At 37.7% G+C, this 25,468-nt stretch overlaps 1 protein-coding gene across 2 annotated transcripts in view; it reads right to left on the bottom strand.

The window, feature by feature from the left end:
* Nucleotides 1–141: 141 nt before the first annotated feature.
* DPY19L1 (dpy-19 like C-mannosyltransferase 1) overlaps nucleotides 142–25,468 on the bottom strand; it is a 116,271-nt gene continuing 90,944 nt past the window's right edge. The window contains exons 15-23 of one of the 2 annotated variants that reach the window (XM_064380466.1): nucleotides 25,047–25,118; nucleotides 23,071–23,120; nucleotides 20,354–20,378; nucleotides 19,491–19,610; nucleotides 17,860–18,034; nucleotides 10,381–10,480; nucleotides 9,091–9,216; nucleotides 2,825–3,018; nucleotides 142–1,408 (exon numbers count right to left, since the gene is read on the bottom strand). In XM_064380466.1, the coding sequence (XP_064236536.1) occupies nucleotides 2,862–3,018; nucleotides 9,091–9,216; nucleotides 10,381–10,480; nucleotides 17,860–18,034; nucleotides 19,491–19,610; nucleotides 20,354–20,378; nucleotides 23,071–23,120; nucleotides 25,047–25,118 (825 nt within the window). In that variant the 3' untranslated portion in view covers nucleotides 142–1,408; nucleotides 2,825–2,861. Of the gene's footprint in view, nucleotides 3,019–9,090; nucleotides 9,217–10,380; nucleotides 10,481–17,859; nucleotides 18,035–19,490; nucleotides 19,611–20,353; nucleotides 20,379–23,070; nucleotides 23,121–25,046; nucleotides 25,119–25,468 lie in introns of both variants that reach the window. The other variant, XM_064380465.1, reaches the window with a different exon arrangement.

Raw genomic sequence — 25,468 nt, 5'->3', positions numbered from 1 at the left:
CTACCCCACTGTTATAATCCTTCCCTCTCTTCTCTGGACTGCAATCTGACTCAAACCAGTTCATGTCTATCTGACTACAAAGTAAGGCTAAACATGTTCACAATCAAGGTGGAAATGAAAATAACAAGAAAAACACTTAGCTCATTTTTCATGATCTTTTTTTATTTAACATATGTAGTACATGTAAACAACTGGCATAAAATTCATAAAAATACAATACTCCTATGCAATAACACTTTATTCCTGATACATCCTTTCACTTTCTCGTTAATATCACTGGCCTATCTTAACACTATACTTTTTTTGCCAAGCATTTTTAGAGGGTTATCTTTTTACAGACAGTCCCAACTTTGTTTTCTAAAATGTCATAGCAATAGTTATTTTGATCACTTCTTTTATCCTTTCCTCACACTAAAGCAAAAATATTTTTAAATGCTAAAAATACGCAAAACACTGAGATTTAATACTGTTTTGTCACACCTATGGAACCTGCCACCACTCTGCATTGCCATCAAAGGTGCGAAAGCTCCACAGTGCTGCTGCAAGCTGTGGCCATGGCTGCATAGCAGGGACCTTCAGGCCTCTGCTCCAGACTGGCTCCCCTAATATATAGCCGCATCTTGCTGGGGGTTACATTCATAAACACTGCTACAAAAGGATCCTTCTGGAAAAAGCTAATTTACACTACTTTTAACGGTTCCCAGCAAATTCAACAGTTACAATAGTATTTTTAATGCTTTTTCCTGTACAGAATTTCTACTTATTACATGTGAACTAATTTGGAAGTAAATTACTAGGGGGTGAGAAAAACAGAAAGGTAACTGTAAAAGTAAAATTTTTAAAAATTGTAACTGCTGGATATACAACATCAGCCACACTCGGGTAAGCAACAATCGCAGATAAGCAGAGAGCACCTCCCCTTTCCCTGCCCATGTCGACTCCCATCCTCAGCCTCAAGTGTCCACTGCCCATTTTCCTGGACTGCTGTTGTTGTGCATCATCGCTTGAATGTTGCTCTTAATCCACAAATCACCGGCTGCTTCTCTATTTTCTAAAACTAGCAAAAGCCTAAGAAATAAAAATAGTCAACCAGCAAATGACAAAAAGTGGCCAGAAATCTGAAGAACACTGCCAGAGTCCATCTCCTGGGCCACCTCCAGGGAAGGAGTGTCCCTGGGAGCTGCAGCTCTGGGCACTAGGGCAGGGCTGGGGGCGGTGCTTCTCTGAGGTCACACTCCTCAGCCTTTGTAGCTGACTCATGTCAGCAAGCTGCTGCTTCCCGGAGACTAGGCCTGCCCTTGGACTCTGGTAAGAAGGTAGAAAGAGAACAGTGGCTTCCAGCAGTGGTCACCAGAAACCATCCTGAGGACTAAGGTCTCAAGGACAATCCACAATGAGGTTAATCTGCCTGTGGTTAAGAAAGAGAAGCTGTATAATTAAATGTGTAGTCAGCCATAGTCACGGTTTGCTTAGAATTTAAAACCTTAAAACCTTTTCTCAGAACTATGAGGTTTCATCATTTTGAAGAATCTCATTTCACACAAATTAACTTCTAAGAAACAAAAATTCATATAAGGAATTCAAAGAAGGTGTAGAAATTCAAAATAAAAATAAACAGGAAGAAAAAAACTAAAAAGGAAGATGAAGTATACTCATTTCTCATACTGATAGTTTTTTGAACTAAAATTATAAGGCTTAAGGCTTTGTCTTATTAAAGGCAGGCAATCTTAAAAGCAAAATATAAAAACTCCATTTATCATTATTCTTTACTTTCTTGACAGCAAAATTAGTCATGTTTTATTGTACCTTAATGGTAAAAGAAAAATTATCATGTACAACAGTCTACTGTTCCACTATAAATTATGTCTACTCAAATATACATTAGTTTCTAGATGCACTATATTTGGAGTTGTTCAAAATAGTTATTCTTAAAACTATAATTAAACATGAAAAAATTTTAAAGTGGTTTAAAGGTATTAAAATATAAACATTTGAATAATGCTAAAAAATGAGAAAAATACAGTTACCATTAATTTTTTTAAAACCAAGAATAGGTACCTGACAAGCAACTAAATAAGTAAACAGCACTTATTTGACAGAAAATGTGGAGGAGGAGAGGGGGAGAAGCGGGGAGAGGGAGGGAGGGAGAGAGAGAGAGAGATTGAGAGAGAGAGAGAGAGAGACAGAGAGAGAGACAGACAGACAGACAGACATGATAATGCCAAATGGCTGGAAGTTAAGGAAATTTCCTAACCACTAGGTCCAAGAGTTTGGAATAATGGGCAGGAGAAGCTTCATTAACAAGAGCACAGAGAACAAAAAGAGCACAAAGAAGTAAAATAGATAGTTCTACACAGCAAACACTCAAGTCTGCCCCATCTACTGTAACTCAAGTTGATGACAGGGGCTGACATGACCAAAGAACTTACAATAATCACTGAAAAGTCCAAAAGACAAGAGCAAAAGGCAGAACAAAGAAGCAAGGGCATTAATAGTTCTTACACTGTAAAATCAGCCCCTATACAGTCAGAATTGTCCTGTATTTTCATATCATGCTTCTCATGACCCATTGTTTTCTTTATACAGGTAGCTTTGCTCACTTTAGCACAAATATTAAAGTCAAATACAAACATATACTCATTTGCATAGCAAATTTTAAAGGGTGCATTGAAATAGTAACCAATTGATAAAGGTGTAAGTCATTTTTATAATTAGAATGACATTCAAATTGACCAAATAAAACGTTTTCTATTTGAAAACAGTTACCTATAAAATTTTTGGGATATGAATAACACATGACTTAGCGAAACATTAAAACCATTACTGATGTAGTTGTCCATGGGCAGCAGTTCATGTAGCAGTCATTCTTTTACAACTTCTAGGACTTTGTAAACACTGTTCTGGAATACAGTGATGAAGTAAGGTTTGGAATCCTTCACCAAGAGGTTACATAAGGGAGTTTTCCCAGCATTGGCAGGATCTTCCACATCCCAAATTTCAGGCATACTGCAACCAGGCCTAGAAAAATCAATGTACACATTAAAAATCAATGTGCATTATATAACTGCAGATAAAGCAGAGTACTTCTTATATTCCTGACCTCATTTCCTGACCTTTTTTCCACTTAAATTCCTTAGTTTTTGAAGAATTCTGTTATATATTTATGTTTTTATAAGCTGCCATGATTCACTTTAGAACAAGGTGAATGCAGCAAAGGTGATAAGGAAAGAAACAGACCTTCAGACACATATATCCAGGTGTTGGGGTAAGAGACATCTCAGTTAAACTCTGCCTTAGCTGCTTACCAAGAATGTGGTGCTGAGCAGGTCCCTTGGTCTTGGTGTTCACATTGGTATAATGGGGAAATAAACACCCACAACATAGGTTTGTTGTGAGGATTATGAGATCAGGTATCTAGCACCATGCCCAGCACACAGAAAAAGGTATAATATTGATTTAAAAAATTATAATGAGCAAATATGCTTAGTTCACAGGGAAGCTACATTCATTGTATAGATGCTCCTCAACTTACCATGGGTTATGTTCTAATAAACCCATCATAAGGTGAAAACGCACTTAATACACCTAATCTACCTAACACCACAGCTTAGCCAGGCCTACCTTAAACATGCTAGGAACACTTATATTAGCCTACAGTTGGACAAAATCATCTAATGCAAATGCTATTTTATAACAAAATGTTGACTATCTCAGGTAATTTATTGAATGCTGTACTAAAACTGAAAAACAGAACGGTTGTATGGGTATTTGAAGTATGGTTTCTACTGAATGCATATGGCTTTAATACTGTCATAAAGTCAAAAAATCAGTAGGTCAAAACATCCTTAACTGGACAGTCGATATTGTAGAATCAATCAATTTAAAGAAATTCTGGTAGTGTTGAGCATACATCTTAGCCAAATACATAATTAAATCTCAAAAGCAATATATTCTTATAAAGAACGGTATAAATTTGTATCATATGACATTTGCCTAAACAAGTCCCTCAAAATAACAGTACCATTTATTTTAAATCAAAAACAGTTTTACAGATGTAACTGTTGGATACTGCTATCTACCTTTTGAGAAATTTTTAAAACAGAAATTTACATGGGGAAATTATAGAGAACTGACAACTGCTCATGTTTTATCATAATTGCTTCCCTTTTTATTTCTAAGTAAGAGGAAAATAATTCCCAATGAGTCCCTTTTATGTTTAGTAGCAGTCCCTCCCTCACTCTCCACCATGAGGCAAACACCGTAGCAGGAATGTACATCACTTTCCCTTTTCAAACAATGTCTTTAACTTAAAAGTAATCAGTCATTATGAAAATACCAAAATATAGACCTACATAAATTTTAAAAAATGAAAGTCACCATCATCTCCAATGGCATTTCTCAGACGTGACTTCTATAAACAATCCAGCATATACCCTGCTGGACCTTTAAATATATATATATTTTTAACATATATTTTATATTATATATATAATATACATATATATATTTAAATATATATATATTTTTTCAATAGCTTTTGGGAAACACGTAGGTGGTTTCTGGTTACGTGGATAAGTTCTTCAGTGGCAGTTACTGAGATTTTGGTGCATCCATCACCAGAGCAGTGTACGGTGTACCCAATGTGTAATCTTTTATCACTCACCACCCCCATCCTTACTTCCCCTGAGTCCCCACAGTCGAAATCATTCTTATGCTTTGCATCCTGGTAGCTTAGCTCCCACTTATAAGTGAGAACATAGAATATTTGGTATCTGCTGGACATTTTGTTATCCATTGTCAGACACATGCACACAAATACAGACATGGATATAATTATATACACAGATGCTGTGATGGTTAGTATTAAGTGTCAACTTGATTGAAGGATGCAAATTATTGTTTCTGGGTGTATCTGTGACGGTGTTGCCAAGGGAGATTAACATTTGAGTCAGTGGCCTGGGAGAGGTCCACCCACCCTCAATCTGCATGGGTACCATCTAATCAGCTGCCAGCATGGCTAGAAATAAAGCAGGCAAAAGAATGTGGAAGGACTAGACTGACTGAGTCTTCTAGCCTCTATCTTTCTCCTAGAGATGCTTCCTGCCCCTGAACACCAGACTCCAAGTTCTTCAGTTTTTGGACTCTTGGGTCTACACCAGTGGTCTGCCAGGGGATCTTGGGCCTTCAGCCACATACTGAAGACTGCACTGTCAGCTTCCCTACTTTGAGGCTTTGGGACTTGGACTGGCTTCCTTGTTCTTCAGCTTGCAGATGACCTATTGTGGGACTTCACCTTGTGATCGTGTGAGTCAGTACTCCTTTAATAAACTCCCTTTCATATATGCATCTATCCTATTAGTTTTGTCCCCTCTGGAGAACCCTGACAGATGCGCTTGAGTTGTTTTTACAAAAATGGAATTATTCTGGGACTCTAAACAGTAAAATGTGGCGCGATTTTTCCATGTCAGTGCATAAAGAGCTACTCTATTGTTTTGAATAGCTGCTAGTTCTCATATGTATTATTAACCAATTCTTTACAAATAGATATTTTAATTGTTTCCCCTTATAAACCAACGCAGCCACAAGCAGTCTTGTGCTGAGCTCCCTTCTTCAAGCTAAACCTCTAGAGCAGCGGTCCCAACCGTTTTGGGACCAGCAACTGGTTTCATGGAAGACAGTGTTTCCATGGACTGGAGAGTGGGGAGGGATGAAACTGTTTCACTTCAGATCATCAGGCATTAGACTCCCACAAGGAGCACACAACCTACATCCCTCGCATGTGTAGTTCGCAATAGGGTTCATGCTCCTATGAGAATCTAATGCTGCCACTGATCTGTCAGGAGCCAGAGCTCAAGTTGTATCGCTCGCTCACTCTCCACTCACCTCATGCTGCACGGCCAGGTTCCTAATAGGCCACAGACGTACTGGTCCATGGCCAGAAGCTTGGGAACCCCTGCTCTACAGGCAACATTATCACTCTGTCAAAGGAATACACAATTTTTTTTACTTTCCCTTCAAACTATCACCTAGAAATGTTTAGCCAGTGAGTGTTCCCATGAAGAGGGACACTTCAAGTGCACACTTTTTGCACACCCTTGCTGACACTGGTTTCTACTGACATTGAACATGTATGGTAATATGGCTGGGCATGGGTTTTCTACCTTTTAATTTTCTCATACACATCAAGGCTGAACTGTTATAACACTGATGGCCCATGGTGGCAGAGAGTGAGACACAGAGGAAGTAGAGAATGACCCACAGTTTTCCTGAGTTCAACAGCTTTTAGGAAAAAGAGAGGGCAAACAGCTGTCTTGGGAAGCTCTGTTTGCCTTGTGCAACACTATTTAGTCCTCATCTGAGTTTCCCAAGGTTTCCCCAGGCCAGCCATCTGCAAATAGCATTAGTGAAAATCTGAATTATTTTCTTCTGAATACATGTATTTTATTATTGGAATAAAAAGAAGCAGAGAACTGTAGTTAATTAAAAACTAATCTACAACTTGCATGCAAATATATTTGAGTGTTTATATTTAAACACAGTGTCAAATAGTTAAAGGATAATCAAGCCGTACAATTAAGCCACTTGTAAATGAGATCATTTAAACATAGTGCTCACCAACTGCCAGGCACAGATTAAGCGCTAGATAAATATTGGTCCCTCTTCCCCTTCCTCTCCTATCCAAGTTCCCCATCTGCTTCCCCCATTCTGACATACTTTCATGTCCCAGCAATCTATAGGGGTTTCAGGCTGACATAACTGAAATGGAGAGTGAAGGCCAAGGAAATAAGGACGATCCCAAACCGGGCGGAAAGCTTTGTCAAGAAACTTCCTACTCTAAATGTAAACATTATATAAGTATTAGTCGCTTTTCCCTTTTCTTTCCTATTTGAATGCCCCATTTGCTTCCCTGTTGGAGCAGAAAGTACAGCTTTTGTTTTGTGTCAAGGTTGAAGCAGAGTGGACCTGATCAAGGTTTCCTGACAGCGTGTCATCAGCCTGGCTTAGATCTTGTACTAGAGGGAGAGTGTCATTTTAATGAGTGGGAAAAACAGATGAGAGAGTCACTTTCATAGCTTTTTCCCACTCAACTCCTGCTGTGACAGCCACAATAACTGCAAGTCAAGGTCCGGATGGGGAAATGCAGCACACCCTCCTCTGCACCCCAACTCTCAGTCTGAGTGCTCGTAAGTGACCTGAAGTCAGTTCAATGTCTGCTGATTTTGTTTAGTGTGCAAAGCTTATTGCCATACTTCCTAAATTTGCCTTCGTATCACTTCTTGTGTGAGTAAAACAGTGCTCTGCCTACCCGAACATGAGACTGTTACAGCTATGCAAATCCAGGGAGCTCTCCCAACACCCTAAAGCACAAAGCCTCTGCAACTTTCATATATTCAAACTCCATGTAGGATCTAGGAAAAAATGAAGACTCTTGAATCAAGTCTTATTGTTAGCTTGGAGAAAAAAGGTTATGAACATTATTTTTATGTTCCAGTAACTTACAGTTGTTTCAAGAGAGTGAAGTCCAAAGAAATAAAGAAGATCCCAATTCTGGTAGAAAGCTATGCTAAGAACTGAGCTCTTCCTATTACAAATGTCAACCTACCGTTCATTTCATATAATTTCCTCATAAGATTGTTATGAGATGCTTAGAACTTTTTTGTATTAAATTTATATAACAATGTTAAAGGTGAGTATGTGAATTTCATATATATTCACGCATTCATAAATGCTTAAAGCATTTTCTAAATATTACAAAATAACATTTTCTATAAATCCTGACTGAATTCCAATCATGTAGCACATATGCATAGAAAAATCATTCTATGATCAATAATTTTAGTTTCCTTATGAGCAAAACTGTAGATACTATGTCACAGAACTATTTTAACAATTTTGTCATTGAAATATATGTTGGGCAAATTATAATTAAGCCATAAATATAACAATCTCTAGTTAAAGAGTAGTAAAGAATTTAAAAAATATTATTATTCCATAAAATAGCATTTATTTCTGTTGAAAGTATTTCTGTACTGTGCTCTTCGTGGAGGGAAAGTTCTGGTACTTTAAAAGCAGGCTACTGTCACCTGCTGTCCAGTCACTCACGTGCCAGGTTTCTAGATAACTTTAGATTCACATCTGCTTTCAAGATCTTACTGTAGCTTGGAGCTATACTCAGCTTAGTAAACATCTCTGTGGAAATAGAAATTTTTAACAACCATAAAACCAAGAGAATGTGGGTCATAGTATAGTTATTTTCCCATTCAAATAAGATGTGAGATGCCAGGAAAGAAAAGTTTCATTCTGAGTTGATGCTAACAGGGTAACCCATCCATCAACAGAACACAGTATAGCACAGAGACACAGTATGGATGATGCGGCGGCCCTGGTACTCAGCTGCCTGACTTCACCAAAATGAGGCTCCCCATTACTTGGTTTCAGACCCTGGAAGTCTTTTGGAAAAAAAAAAAAAATATCTAACTTTAAATAAAAGGTTTTTTTTAAAAAAACATCAAAAGCAAATATGAACAATTTGGGAGATTATCAATTAGTGCCAATAAAATCTCTTTAAAGTAGTATACACATACAAATCATTATTTGAAAAAAAAAAAAGAAATTTATAAAGACTAGAAAAGAAAGACTCCAAATCATTATCTAGAAAGTTTTTTCAGGCCAGGAATGGTGGCTCACACCTGTAGTCCCAGCACTTTGAGAGGCCAAGGCAGGAGGAGCACTTGAGGCCAGGAGTTTGAGACTAGCCTGGCCAACATGGCAAAATCCCATCTCTACTAAAAATACAAAAATTAGCTGGGTGTGGTGGTGTATGCCTGTAATCCCAGCTACTTGGGAGGCTGAGGCATGAGAATTGCCTGAACTTGGAAGGCAGAGGTTGCAGTGAGCCAAGATCATGCCACTGTACTCCAGCCTCGGTGACAGAGTGAGAGTCTGTCTCAAAAACAAAAAAATTTTTTTTTCACTTATACTTTATTAAATGTTATATACACACCCCCGCCACCAGCAAAGCACTTGCCATGTGCTTGAATTAAACTTTGTGTCTTATGATTATAAAATATTAACTGTGCTGATACTCACTTGGATCTTCTTACACACCATGACTCTTCTAGAATGTAATAATTCACTTTTAACTTTATCAGTTCTTGCTTCACTTCTTCAGCTGCTTTCCGACTATACATTGAATATACTATTTTTGTTCTGGCTCTTTAAAGAAAAATAATTGGACACAAAATTTTCAAGATTAAAAAGATACAATCAACACATTTGGAAGAAGCAGTGAATGAGACTAGAAGATAGATGATGAAGAAGAATCCAGTCAGGAGGAAATTCCTCATGGGAGTTCCTGCTAAGGGGCATCAGTAAGGTCAAAAGCAGAAGGCAGAAGGAAGACAAGATATGGGAGAAGAGAGTCACCTTTAACATACCCCTACATTTCCAAACTTGGTCTTCTTTGTCTGTTCACTTACTTATTTGTCTTAAATTCTTCACTACTCTATCACATATAAGAGTAAGGTATCCTGTGTGTGAACAGGGATGAACCACAACAAACAAACTACAGGACTGCTCTGAAGCTGCAACAGTCTCAACTTTGACATCAACAATAACTCACATTAAACGGTTCTTCATTTTATTTCTAGATTTAAGAAAAATTAAACTTATTCAACAAAATTGGTCTGGAAATTAGCTTGGTAAGATTGATTTTTTAATGAAAAAGCTTATTTGTAAAATGTATATGCTGTTGTTATGCAAAACAATATACTAATAAGATTCCCCTAATCACTTAGAAAATGAATAGCATCACCTGCCTTAGAAATTCCATGAAAAATTAAATCTTTTTTAAAAAATAATTTAGATAACACGTCTCTAAATTATTTTTTAAAGTCTCCAAAAAATCTAAAAAAATAGAAAACACCCAAGTTCATTCTAACAGGCTATACTGGTGAAAACCAGAATAAACTCTGCTTTGAATGGGATTCTATTTCAAATGACTTCTCCAAACACAAGAAAAATCACCTATGAGAAAACTTTAATAAAGACTCTAAGCTAAACTCTTTAGGGAATTACAGGATGAAAAGGACCTGGACATTTCAGAGCCCTGTTAACCTGTGGGAAAGTGTTATAGTATGACTTCTTTTTTCTGCCTGGTAGAGGAGATAGCCCTGAAAGCTGTCATTTTCTTGCCCTCTGAAGTCTTAACAGATTTGTTTAGTGCTTAGCAGTCTTATTTCAGCTTTCTGCTCCCCAACTCGATAAATCTCAGTTCATCATATCCTTTTGGAACATTACTCATTAGTTTGCTGGTGTCCTCCACTCACTGTCTGTTTGCATGGAAGGTTTATTTTTGATGATGTGAGACTGTGCACTGACCTCAAGCCTGCATCTTCATAATGTGGATGATTCACAATGGGCCGAAGTGCAGACAGCTTAACACTTGCCATCGTGGGCATGGCACCTGCAAACACTGCATCTGGAAAACAAGAGGAAGGTCTCAGGATGACATTCAATGAGTGTGAGAAGGGGTCTCCTTCAAGTTTAAATCAATTATTTCACAAGTAACAGAGCAGAGGCCCAGCAAGGTTCACGACTTCAGGACTCAATGGCAGAACTATTAAGTCAGATGGCGATAAAGTAGCAGTTGGCAACCAGGCCTGGGTAAATGATTTTTCTTGGAAAATAGAGCTTCATCATCTCATTAAAGCTTTCTTTCTTAAAAAAAAAAATCTCAGAAATCTTTCCTGAATCTAGAAAAGTAGTATCAAATGGACTAGGAAAGCTTTATAGTAATAAGGAATTCTGGAAGATGATTTAGTATTCAATCATTTGATACACAGATGACAATAAAGTCTTCCTTTCTACGCATGAATAAAGTATCACATTCCATGAGTTTATTTCAAGATGGAATGTGAAGAACTAATATTAAAAATTCACTAAGAAAATAAGCATAGAAAAAATTATTTTAAATGTGCATTTATAACTGTGAATAAATTTCGAAAAAATTAAAATTTATAAAAATGGCAGAATCATCCCCAGGCAAGATGGCCAAATAGGAACAGCTCTGGTGCACAGATCCCAGCGAGATTGACATAGAAGGTGGGTGATTTCCACATTTTCAACTGAGGTACCTGGTTCATTGAGACTAGTTGTACAGTGGGTGCAGCCCAAGGAGGGCAAGCCGAAGCAGGGCGGGGCATCGCCTCACCCGGAAAGCACAAGGGGCCGAGGAACTCTCTCCCCTAGCCAAGGGAAGCCATTAGGGGCTGTTTCCTGCACTCTGACCCAGATACTGTGCTTTTCTCAGTCTTCACAACCCACAGACCAGAAGATTCCCTCTGGTACCTACACATTCATCTGGGCCCTGGGTTTTCAGCACAAAACTGGACGGCCATTTGGGCAGAAACCAAGCTAGCAACAGCAGTTTTCTTTTTCATACCCCAGTGGCACCTGGAATGCCAGCAAGATAATATTGTTCACTCCCCTGGAAAGGGGGCTGAAGCCAGGGAGCCAAGTTGTCTGGCTTAGCAGGTCCTACCCCCACAGAGACCAGCAAGCTACAATCTACTGGCTTGAAATTCTCACAGCCAGCACAGCAATCTGAGCTTGACCTGGGTCCTTCACCATTGCTGAGGTTTGAATAGGTGGTTTCAACCCCACACTGTAAGCAAAGCTGTCGGAAAATCCCATCTGGGCAGGGCCCAACACAGATGAGCAGCTGTAGGCACCATCTCACTAGATGTCTTCGCTGGGCAGAGCATCTCTGAAAAAAGGCAGCAGCCCATCAGGGACTTATAAATAAAGCCCCACCTTCCTGGGACAGAACACCTGGGAAAAAGAGCAGTAGTGGGTACAGCTTCAGCAGACCTAAACATCCCAGGCTCTGAAGAGAACAGCGGATTTCCCAACACAGTGTTTTAGCTCTGATAAGGGATAGACTGCCTCCTCAAGTAGCTCCCTGACCCCCGTGTACCCTGACTGGGAGACACTTCATATGGAACAGCTCTGGCTGGCATCTGGCAGGTACCCTTATGGGATGAAGCTACCAGAGGAAGGAACAGGCAGCAATCTTTGCTGTTTGCAGTCTCTACTGGTGATTCCCAGGCAAGAAGGGTCTGGAGTGGACCTCCAGCAAACTCCAGCAGACCTGCATCGGAGGGGCCTGACTGTTAGAAGGAAAACTAATAAACAGAAAGAAACAGTTTCAACATCAACAAATCATCCACTCAGAGACCCCATCCAAAGGTCACCGACTTCATAAACCAAAGGAAGATAAATCCACAAAGATGGAAGAAACAAGCGCAAAAAGGCTGAAAACTCCAAAAAAACAGAACACCTCTTCTCCTTTAAGGGATCACAGCTCCTTATCAGCAAGGGAACAAAACTGGATGGAGAATGAGCTTGACAAACTGACAGAAGCAGGCTTCAGAACGTGGGTAATAACAAACTTCTCTGAGCTAAATGAGCATGTTCTAACCCAATGCAAGTAAGCTAAGAACCTTGAATAAAGGTTAGATGAAATGCTAACAAGAATAACCAGTTTAGAGAAGAACATGAACGACCTGACGGAGATGAAAAACACAGCATGAGAACTTCGTGAAGCATATACAAGTTTCAATAGCTGAATTAATCAAACAGAAGAAAGGACATCAGAGATTGAAGATCGACTCAATGAAATAAAGCAGGAAGAATAGAGAAAAAAAGAGTAAAAAGAAATGAACAAAGCCTCCAAGAAATATGGGATTACATGAAAAGACCAAATCTACGTTTGATCGATGTACCTAAAAGTGACAGAGAGAATGAAATCAGGTTGGAAAACACTCTTCAGAATATTATCCAGGAGAACTTCCCTAATCTAGCAAGGAAGGCCAACATTCAAATTCAGGAAATACATAGAACACCACAAAGATACTCCTCAAGAAGAGCAACCCAAAGACACATAATCGTCAGATTCACCAAGGCTGAAATGAAGGAAAAAATGCTAAGGGCAGCCAGAGAGAAAGGTTGGGTTACCCACAAACGGAAGTCAATTAGACTAACAGCAGATCTCTCGGCAGAAACCCTACAAGCCAGAAGAGAGTGGAGGCCAATATTTAACATTCTTAAAGAAAAGAACTTTCAATCTAGAATTTCATATCCAGCCAAACTAAGCTTCATAAGTGAAGGAGAAATAAAACCCTTTACAGATAAGTAAATGCTGAGAGATTTTGTCTCCACCAGGCCTTCCCTACAAAAGCTCCTGAAGGAAGCACTATACATGAAAAGGAACAACCAGTACCAGCCACTGCAAAAACATACCAAACTGTAAAGACCATTGACGCTAGGAAGAAACTACATCAACTAAGGAGCAAAATTATCAGCTAGTATCATAATGGCAGGATCAAATTCACACATAACAATATTAACCTTAAATGTAAATGGGCTAACTGCCCACAGACTGAGAAACTGGATAAAGAGTCAAGACCCATCAGTGTGCTGTATTCAGGAGACCCATGTCATGTGCAAAGACACACACAGGCTTAAAATAAAATAATGGAGAAAGATTTACCAAGCAAATAGAAAGTTAAAAAAAAAAAAAAAAGCAGGGGTTGCAATCCTAGTCTCTGATAACACACTTTAAACCATCACAGTAAAGGGATCAATGCAACAAGAAGCACTATCCTAAATATGTATGCACCCAATGCAGGAGCACCCAGGTACATAAAGCAAGTTCTTAGAGACCTACAAAGAGACTTAAGGCTCCCACACAATAATAGTGGGAGACTTTAACACTCCACTGTCAATATTAGACAGATCAACAAAACAGAAAATTAACAAATATATCCAGGACTTGAACTCAGCTCTGGACCAAATGGACCTAATAGAAATCTACAGAACTCTCCACCCCAAATCAACAGAATATACATTCTTCTCAGCATCACATTGCCCCTATTCGAAAATTGACCACACAATTGGAAGTAAAACACTCCTCAGCAAATGCAAAAGAACAGAAATCAAAACAAACAGTTTCTCAGACCACAGTGCAATCAAATTAGAACTCAGGATTAAGAAACTCACTCAAAACTGCAAAACTACATGGAAACAGAACCACCTGCTCCTAAATGACTACTGGGTAATTAACAAAATAAAGGCAGAAATAAAGGTGTTCTTTGAAACCAATGAGAAGACACAAAGTACCAGAATTTTTAGGAAACATTTAAAGTAGTATGTAGAGGAAAATTTATAGCATTAAATGCCCAACAGAGAAAGCAGAAAGATCTAAAATCGATACCCTAACATCACAATTAAAAGAACTAGAGAAGCATGAACAAACAAATTCAAAAGCCAGCAGAAGGCAAGAAATAACTAATATCAGAGTAGAACTGAAGGAGATAGAGACACAAAAAAATCCTTTAAAAAAAAAATCAGTGAATCCAGCATCTGGTTTTTATTTTTGAAAAGATCAACAAAACAGATAGACCACTAGCCAGACTAATAAAGAAGAAATAGAGAGAAGAATTAAACAGATGTAATAAAAAATGATAAAGGCGATATCACCACTGATCCCATAGAAATACAAACTACCATCAAAAAATACTATAAACACCTCTACGCATATAAAACAGAAAATCTAGAAGAAATTGATAAATTCCTGGACATGTATACCCTCCCAAGACTAAACCAGGAAGAAGTCAAATCCCTGAATAGATGAATAACAAGGTTTGAAATTGAGGCAGCAATTAATAGCCTACCAACCAAAGAAAGTTCAAGACTAGATGGTTTCACAGCCGAATTCTACCAGAAGTACAAAGAAGAGCTGGTATCATTCCTTCTGAAACTATCTGAAACGATAGTAAAAGAGGGAATCCTCCCTAACTCATTTTATGAGGCCAACATCATCCTGATACCAAAATCTGGCAGAGACACAACTAAAAAAGAAAATTTTAGGCCAATATCCCTGATGAACACTGATGCAAAAATCCTCAATAACATACTGGCAAAAAACGGAATCCAACAGCACATCAAGAAGCTTATCCATCAAGATGAAGTCGGCTTCATCCCTGGGATGCAAGGCTGGTTCAATATATGCAAAGCAATAAACATAATTCATCACATAAACAGAACCAAAGACAAAAACCACGATTATCTCAATAGATCAGAAGGCCTTCGACAAAATTCAACAACCCTTCATGCTAAAAACTCTCAATAAACTAGGTATTAATGGAACGTATCTCAAAATAATAAGAGCTATTTATGATAAACTCACAGCTAATATCATACTGAATGGGCAAAAACAGGAAGCATTCCCTTTGAAAACTGGCACAAGACAAAGATGCCCTCTCTCACCACTCCTATTCAACATAGTATTGGAAGTTTCGGTCAGGGCAATCAGGCAAAAGAAAGAAAGAAAGGGTATTCAAATAGGTAAAGAGGAAGTCAAATTGTCTCTATTTGCAGACGATATGACTGTATATTTAGAAGATTCCATCGTCTCAGCCCCAAATCTCCTTAAGCTGATAAGATAAGCAACTTCAGCAAAGTCTCAGGATACAAAATCAATGTGCAAAATTCACAAGCATTCTTATACATCAATAACAGAGAAACATGAGTGAACTGCCATTCACAACTGCTACAGAGAGAATAAAATACCTAGGAATACAACTTACAAGGGATATGAAGGACCTCTTCAAGGAGAGCTACAAACCACTGCTCAAGGAAATAAGAGAGGACACAAACATATGGAAAAACATTCCATGCTCATGGTTAGGAAGAATCAATATTGTGAAAATGGCCATACTCCCCAAAGCAATCTATAGAGTCAATGCTATCCTTATCAAGCTACAACTGACTTTCTTCACAGAATTGGAAAAAAACACCTTAAATTTCACATGGAACCAAAAAAGAGCCCACATAGCCAAGACAATTATAAGCAAAAAAACCCAAAAAACAAACAAACAAACAAAAAACAAAGCTGGAGGCATCATGCTACCTGACTTCAAACTATACTACAAGGCTACAGTAACCAAAATAGCATGGTACTGGTACCAAAACAGATAAATACACCAATGGAACTTAGAATAGAAGCCTCAGAAATAACACCACACACCTTCAGTAACAGGAAAAGAATTCCCTATTTAATAAATGATGTTGGGAAAACTGGCTAGCCACATGCAGAAAATTGAAACTGGATCCCTTCCTTACACCTTATACAAACATTAACTCAAGATAGATTAAAGACTTAAACATAAGACCTAAAACCGTAACAACCCTAAAAGAAAACCTAGGCAATACCATTCAGGACACAGGCATGGGCAAAGACTTCACAACTAAAACACCAAAAGGAATGGCAACAAAAGCCAAAATAGACAAATGGGATCTAAATAAACTAAAGAGCTTCTGCACAGCAAAAGAAACTATCATCAGAGTGAACAGGCAACCTACAGAATGGGAGAAAAATTTTGCAGTCTACCCATCTGACAAAGGGCTGGTATCCAGAATCTACAAAGAACTTAAGTAAATTTACAGGAAACAAACAACCCCATCAAGAAGTAGGCAAAGGAAATGAACAGACACTTCTCAAAAGGAGACATTTATGCAGCCAACAAACATATGAAAAAAAGCTCATCATCACTGGTCAATAGAGAAATGCAAATTAAAACCACAATGAGATATCATCTCACGCCAGTTAGAATGGCAAAGATTAAAAAGTCAGGAGACAGCCGGGCGCGGTGGCTCACGCCTGTAATCCCAGCACTTTGGGAGGCCGAGGCGGGTGGATCACGAGGTCAAGAGATTGAGACCATCCTGGTCAACATGGTGAAACCCTGTCTCTACTAAAAATACAGAAAATTAGCTAGGCACGGTGGCGCGTGCCTGTAATCCCAGCTACTCAGGAGGCTGAGGCAGGAGAATTGCCTGAACCCAGGAGGCAGAGGTTGCGGTGAGCCGAGATCGAACCATTGCACTCCAGCCTGGGAAGGAGAGTGAAACTCCGTCTCAAAAAAAAAAAAAAAAAAAAAAGTCAGGAGACAACAGATGATGGAGAGGGTGTGGAGAAACAGGAACACTTTTACACTGTTGGTGGCAGTATAAATTAGTTCAACCATTGTGGAAGACACTGTGGCCATTCCTCAAGGATCTAGAACTAGAAATATCATTTGACCCAGCATATACCCAAAGAATTACAAATCGTTCTATTATAAACACACATGCACATGTATGTTTATTGCAGTACTGTTCACATAGCAAAGGCTTGGAACCTACCCAAATGCCCATCAATGATAGCTTGGATACAGAAAATGTGGCACATATACACCATGGAATACTATGCAGTCATAAAAGAAGAATGAGTTCATGTCCTTTGGATGGACATGGATGAAGCTGGAAATCATTCTCAGCAAACTAACATAAGAACAGAAAACCAAACACCGCATGTTCTCACTCAGAAGTCGGAGTTGAACAATGAGGACACATGGACACAGGGAGGGGAACATCACACACTGGGACCTGTCGGGTGGTGGGGACCTAGGGAAGGGATAGCAATAGGAGAAATACCTAAGGTAGATGATGGGGTGATGGATGCAGCCAACCACCATGGCACGTGTATTCCTATGTAACAAACCTGCATGTTCTGCACATGTACCCCAGAACTTAAAGTACAATTTAAAAAATGGCAGAATAAATTACTAAGAACATACGTATAACTTCCCCTGCAAACTATTTAAACAGGATTATTATCTCCTTTGTTTTGGATATTCTAAAAGCAACACTGCTTAGAAAGAGTAAGATTACTGGAAGTAACTTGGTTTTAAGAGTTTGCAGTGGTATATAAAATTGTGGGAAAAACAGCTAAATAATATGAATTTTTTTTTTTACCTGGTTTAGTGCTATATTTGATCCATTCTATAAGTTCTTCTTGTGGCAAATTGCTGAACTCCCCTACAATATTCCACTGGGTTTGCAGATTTGCTGAACCTTGTATTGACATTGCTGCTAATATAGCAAAAACGACAGCACCAGGATGTACTTTGCAAAAGAGCCATCCAAATAGCTGAAACCAAATTGAGAATATATTGGTAATTGTTAGTATAAAGTAGTTGTTATCTATTATGCAAAACTTCTTCCCAGAGAAGAATGTGACCTCTGCTAGAGGCCCAGATAAAGGATTAATTATCCTAAAGAAAAAGCCACAAAATAATAATCTTCGGGATCAAAAGAATTCTACCATCAGCCTTATGTAAGTGGAACACAATATAGAAAGATCTTTTCTCAATCTGCTTTCTCTACTCTCAAATTCAAGTAAAGCCATACCTACCTACACAATGTACAAGGCCCAGGGCAAAATAAAAATGTGGGGTCCCTTGTTCAAAAATTACTAAGAAGTTAAAAACAGCAGCAGCAAACATTCAACCAAGTTCAGGGTCCTTCTGAACGCAAGGTCCTGTGTGACAGCAGAAACCCCACACTTGCAAAACCTGCCCTGGATGACCCTTTCTATCTGGTTGGTGTAAAAGTAATGGTGGGTTTTGTCATTAAAATAGCAAAACCTGCAGTTATGTTTGCACCAACCTATATTAGTCATGCTGCAGAATAAGACTCAAGATTAAAGGATTCCACCCAGCCTCCTTTCCTGTGCCAGCCTGAAGGAGTCAGAAAAGTGGAAAGCAGTGCCTTTTTAACATAATACAACATTTTGATTGGGAACCTCGAGGCTGGCTAATTTTTTCCACATTCAAATAGTCCACACTCCATAACAACACTTTGTTCTCCTGATCTTTCTCTAAATGTCTGCAGAGCTAGATTTCAAGTTTCCTGAGGGCTTATAAACACTGTTTTTTTTCACTTTTCTGTCCACTACTCTATCTCCCATCCTAGAGTGCACAGTGTAGGTGCTTAGTGAATATCTGCTATGTTTAAGAGAGGTGCTGCTGTTGTACCTAGGTGGGTTGACTAATGGAAAGGTGACACTACGGAGAGGCATAAAAATCTGTGAATACAGAGCAAGGAGGCAATTATCCAGGAAAAATAAGCAGAAAACCACCACGGAAGGCTTAAACTAAATTTTAAAAAGCACAAGTCAACAATGTGCACACAAATGTGCACCAAATAAGTGGGAAAAAAAAGGTTCAAGTTTGATACTAAAAAAAGAACATATAATTTGTAAGCACTTATAACTTGAAATCAATTATTAGAATTCTTTGTGATATGAATGTCACAACAAAAAAAGTTATTATTTGTACAATTAAGCTCTGCTTTGTATCAGCACCTGCAGTAATCACTCATGAACTCAGCCTGTACTAAATCAGTGTTTGCTGTACACCAACAACTACTGTAGAAGTCAAAATGATCAGCTTTGGCCCTCCTTACCCTTTAAGAAAGGTAAGTACAAAACCATAAAGAGCTTTAACTACAGTCACTTAAAAGACTTTGTAATTCATTATTTTAGGGCCACTCAATAATAAAGGCTAGAATTATCATAGTAGCTATACTCCAACATAACATGTTACCTGTCTTGAGCAGATCAGTGATGCCATAACACACATGTGGGGTGTCAAGAAGAGTTTTAGTCTCATAATTAAAATACCAAGGGCTGTATATGCTAACAACTGCAAAGCATGATAAACCAGCTGAAAGAAAAAAGAAAATATTTTTTACTCCTACTGTTTGCAAAGTTTAAGAATACTAAGCCGGCAATATGCAGAAAAGGGTACGTTCTCCTTAGCAACAAAAACTAATACTACTTTGGTTTCTGAAATTTCTAAAACAATTCTTAAAATTCACTTTCAAATGGTTCCATTTTAGTGGAAGGCTAAAATTATAAAGTCATTAAGGCAAGTGTTTATGCGCGTCTCAGAGTCAAATCTGTCATTAATAAAGCCCACATTTCTGAATCTACCATGATGAAACCATCGGATCAAAAATAGAAACTGGTAAAAGAAATGACTGCTGCCTCAAGATCTGAGGACTCTACCTTGGAACTGCCCTCAAAACCAGGCTGGACCACTAGGAGATGGGAGTAGTAGTAACCAATCACATCTCTGAAGCTTCAAGCAAGGTGAGCAGAGAGGAAAGTGATTTCCAATCATGCAAAAGACACCTCATATGTACGTCTAAATGGGCTCCAGAAATCAACTGCTATTAGCGTAAAGATGATCAGAGCAGAACAAATGGGTTTTCTAGTTAATTTTAACAAATGAATGGTCAGTCAATCTGCATGTACGTAGCATTCTCATAAAAACACATAATACCAGGCTATTTTCAAGATGATTACTGCCAACTGCCAACAAAGTTAGAAACTGGAACCAGAAAGGGAAGTCCAAATACATGCAACTTTAAGATAAGTAAAATTATAGTAATATTAAGTCTTTACCTCTCCATGATCAAACTGGTGTTTTCTGGAACAGAAAAAAATATACTGCTATCAGTTCATTATTGAAGCACTTACTTTATATGTTTGCATTTTCATCTTGCAAATAGGCATTTTACAACTTCTATAACATTCTCTCAGGACACATATAGGCAAATCAAAATAACTAAAAGTTACATGCTAAAACTGGTGCTATACTCTTTTAAGAATTATGAAGAATGACAATGTTGTATTATATCCTGACTATTTGACTACATGGGTATTTATTAGGAGACAACAAAGGCACACTGTGATGTTCCAGCTCCCTCACTGGTGATACCCCAGCGAAGCATGGAATGAAAAAGAACTTTGAGATTCTCACTAGGCACCCAAGTATAGATGACAAATAGGTGGTTACATGTATAAATCTGAGTTCAAGGGAGAAGTCCGAGTCAGAGACAGAAAGTGAGTTGACAACACACATCTCATCTTTTTTAAGTACTGATATGTTCCCAAGATCTCGAGTAACGCCTGGCATTTAGAGCTCAACTTTTTTTTTAAATGAATGAACAAGTGTATCAATAAACTGTTAATCTGGGTAGCATATAATCTAATTTGAAAATTTGGCCTCAAAAATACTGATGTATTAGCAAACTCAGGAAACATAAGGATCTAGTGAAGGAGATGAAACAGTTCTTTCTTTATTCTTCTTTCATGCCAAGTAAAAACTATTAGTTACCATTTCTTGAGCTCTTACAATGTTAATATGCTTAGTACATTCCACTAACCCTAATCCTCCAACCATTTATTACCCCAATTTACAGACAAGGAAAGGGAATCACGGAGCTACTAAGTGGCAGCCAGGACTATATTTTGACTGACTTCAGAGCCAATATACTTTTTATTACATCATGCTGCCTCTATCCTACTTCCTGGGTCTTTGAGTAAAGAGAATATTGGCATTCACGTCTTTGATAGTTAAAATTTATGTCCTACTCTTCTCTTTACACTGGCTTTGGTAGTTATGTAAAATAAAATGTCAACTTGCCACTCCTCTTCCAAAAAAGAGCTCTGATCCTATTTGAATTGAAAACCCTATGAAGCTCAATGGTTTCCTATAATTATTTCTATAGGTGAGTTATTCTTGAAGGGACAGCTTTATTTCTGTGAAAAGTTCCACCTTCCTCTTCCAGAGTTGCATACTAGAGCTGAAACTTTGTAGCTTCTTTCTGAGCTCTTCAGAAATAATTTCAGCTCAAATGAAGAAAAATTTTGGCATTGTAAACCAGAACCTTCTTCTTTCCCTACTGGCCCTCAACTGAAATGTTACAGCTATAAGCAAGGGCATAGTTACAGTAAATTGTTTCTAAGTGAGAACAAGAATTCTCTCAGGAGTATGTGCAATAATTTACCATTATGTTGGCAGATACTTGGAGGCGAGGGGATAATATAAGGCTGTGTATATTCAGATTATAAAATAAAATATAGATACATATATTTGACAATCCATGTCCCCCCAAAAATCCCACAAAAGAATAAAAGCAAAGTTAAAACTACTTTCACACTTCACCTTCCAATCCCACACTCTTAATAGTTACAGGTTTTATCTTTTCAGATCACTTCTATGCATAAACATATAAAAATCTCCAAATTTTAAACAGAAGCATAATCATCATACACACACACACACAGGCAATTTTTAAAATTCAATAATGCATGATGGACCTATTTCCATAAAGATGGCCTAAAATTCCATTCTGATTGGATCATGACAGATATTTTGGATGTTTCCATTTCTCACATTACACCCAATACTACAAAAGGCACTTCTCCCCATCACCTCTGCATTTCTGTGAGCATCTCTCGAGGGTACACTTGCACTGGTGGAACTTCAGGGTTAAAGGACAGACCCACTGTATGTTTTTCTGTGTATTGCCAAATTTCCCTCCCATCTACTACCTCCCACCCTTGTAAGCATTGTATGCATTATTCATTTTTAGAAATACGATAAGTAAAAAGGTCTTCACTTTAACCCGAATGTCTTTATCAGAGGATCAAGACTACCTTTTCATGTTCATTAGTCATATAAATACTCACTCATTCAACTACTATTCTTTACAATCTTGCAGGAATTGTATATAAAGTGTTGAACAAGTGATCGGTCTCTTCAGGAGATACAGGTGACACATCAGTACTTAAGAACAAAGGTGATAAATGGTAAAAGAGGAAGATAAAGGGTGTGATGGTGGAAAATACCAAGCATGACATAGGCATCTCTAAGATTATAAACATACCCTTTGGGTTAATTTTGGGGTTTCATTTTTTTTTTCTATACCTAATTCTCTGCTTCATCTGAAATTTATTTTATGTAAAAAGTGAGGTATGAATCCAGTTTTATATTTCCCTGCTCATTTCCCAAAAGGCAGTCCACTGGTCCCAAAACCACTCACATAATAATTTACTTTCCCTGCTGAATACAAAACTGTGCCCTTCGAGTGTAGATTATGTGCAGGGCTACTGTCAGATTGTACTGGATGACATGTGAAGGATGAATAAGTGATGTGCTGTGTTCTGCATAGCCAGAAAATAAGGAGAAATGCTAAGAAGGGAAATGACCACAATAAACACATCAATTATCAAGTATTAGGCATACAACATTTAAGTATAAAATCAATACACTGTAAATATCTATTTAATAAATGAACAGAGTAGGTTAACAAAATTCTTAATAGCATACTTACCTTACATGTGTCTGCTGTTTAGCTAAGACACCCCACATATCACTAATAATCTGTAAATAGATTTTGAAACACTTTAGAAAAGCTGTGTTGGGGAAAATAATATTTTAACTACATTATCTTCTAAACTGTAAAACTTTTAATGAAAAATATAAGTATGAAGATAAGAGATAACTCAGAAAATAATAATCACAACAACATAATCTTACATTTGAATAGTATTCGATCAAAGCTAATATTCAACGACCGTGTTGGGTAGATTATATCATCCTCATTTTGTAGATGAGCAACAGGCTCAGATGGATTAAATAATCTCCCTGTAAGTAGACAACTAAGAAGCACTGCAGTCTTGAAACCAAATCTTCTGGCTTCAAATTCACATTCAGTGCGGCTGCCACCATGCCAACATTGTTGGCAATATCTCTCCTTAATTGTACACACAGAAAACTGGAGAGCTGGCTCAGAGGTTGATAATTACAGCTAGAAGCATTTGAAAAACAGTCACTGTGCTTTCATATTTAGCAGTAACAGGGAGGTCATCTAATCTAAAATCCTATCTCCAGTATGGATATTCTCTACAACACTGCTGACAGGTTGTAATCTAGCCTTTGGAAGAACCACCCACCTGCTGCTTGAATCTATAACACTTTCCTTATCAGTACAGATCAGTTCTGGTCAAAGTCCTACTGCCTGGAATTGGCCATAATTCTAAGGAGCCAGATTGTGTGTAACCTTATTTATACGGGACAGGCTTTTAACATATTTCAAAATAATTATCTGCTTTCCATTTGAATCTTTTCCTCTTTAAACCGAACAGCCCACCTAATAGTTTTCATCATCTTGCACCACTTAGGTTGCTGTCTTTTGCATATGTTCTGGATGGCCAATGCTTAGTATTTTTTGAGTACCCACTAGGTGCAAATCCACATAAAGTATATAAAAGTGCAAAGCACAGCAGGAACTGATTATTAACTTTATTAACTGACTAGAGATGAAAAGTGCTGTCGGAGTACACAGCTGAATGCCAGATGTAGACCAGTGATGGAGGAAGGTGCAGAGCCGGAGTCTCACTCTTCCCTTCATTTTTAATGGACATGATGTGAGGCACCTAACAACATCTCTGATCTTTCAGTTCTGCATGCTAAAATGGGGATGATAACATTTGTCTACCCCATAGAGTTGTCAAATAACCAATTTAAATGCTCATGTGAAAATGTTCTATACAAGGCAGAGTACAAATATATAATGTGAACAAATGTTATAGTTCAGAATATTCTAAAAATAAACAAAATTGTGTTAACACAGAAATCACTGGCTACAGATCAGAAAACTTTAAAGGTCTGTAATCTCTTTTTCCACCACAGGTTAATTTCTATTCACTCTCTTAAGACACAGAGTGAATGCACAATTCTTGAAAGAAAAAAAGAAAAGGAATATCACACTTGCTCTTCTTTGTTAAACAGTTAGTCTTCTTTGACCTTATTTATATCTGGGCTTAGAATTTTACTATCAAAGCCAAGTTGGGGACCTAAACATTTTATCTAGTTCATCAACACACTGCAAATACTCTATTTTTTTCTTTCTGATGAATAATAAACACAATCCAGGAGGTACTGCACACTGGACAAATCACTTAGAAAGGTATATAGTAAAAATTTTAGAAAAATATTTGTAAAAGCCAGTAATAATTTACACAGGCAACTTGCATCTGGGTCAATATGGTCTCTGATCATGTCTTCCAAAATACATGACTATCAAAACTTGAGCCATCCACTTCCTATGTCTATTTTATGCTAACAGATAGAATGAAGATGTATAAATGTCCATAAAAAACTATCACTAAGAAAACATAGAATATGTTACAGTAAACCCATACAAAACACTGTTTCAGATTGATATGTGGCCAAGTATATGGAACTACTATGTAAAAACAAGAAAATATTTTATTATAAGAAAGACCTCTTAAGTGATGGACATACCTTTCTAACAATTGCAATAAACACTACAAGAACAACTGGAAGCAATAATGTCTTTGTGTATCTCAGTGGAGTCTGAAATACAAAGAGATGTTTTGTTAGAAGAAAATATTTTAACAACAAAACTTCATTTCAAATAATGAAATAGGTGAATTTCTAAAACTAGAGAAATATGAACATTCACCAATCTACCCATTGACTGCCATCATAAAAAGGAAGGTGCATTTACAAAGAAATGAACTTCCCCAAAATACTGAGTTGAAACATTAAAAATACAGTACCCAAACACCTGTAAGTGTGAAATGTGACTGAAGAGATTACTGTTCACTTTTTGCATGCTACTTATCTAATTAGAGAGACCAACTTAATATTTACCTAACATAAGTAAAGCTCCTTTAAATATAATAAGCTTTTCCTGTATATTT

The sequence above is a fragment of the Aotus nancymaae genome, unplaced genomic scaffold (assembly GCF_030222135.1).
Source record: "Aotus nancymaae isolate 86718 unplaced genomic scaffold, 86718_ANA_hifiasm-v0.15.2.pri h1tg000025l, whole genome shotgun sequence".
Classification (NCBI taxonomy): Eukaryota; Metazoa; Chordata; class Mammalia; order Primates; family Aotidae; genus Aotus; species Aotus nancymaae.
The sequence above is the reverse complement of the archived record's forward strand: the minus strand, read 5'-3'. Positions and strand labels throughout refer to the sequence as shown.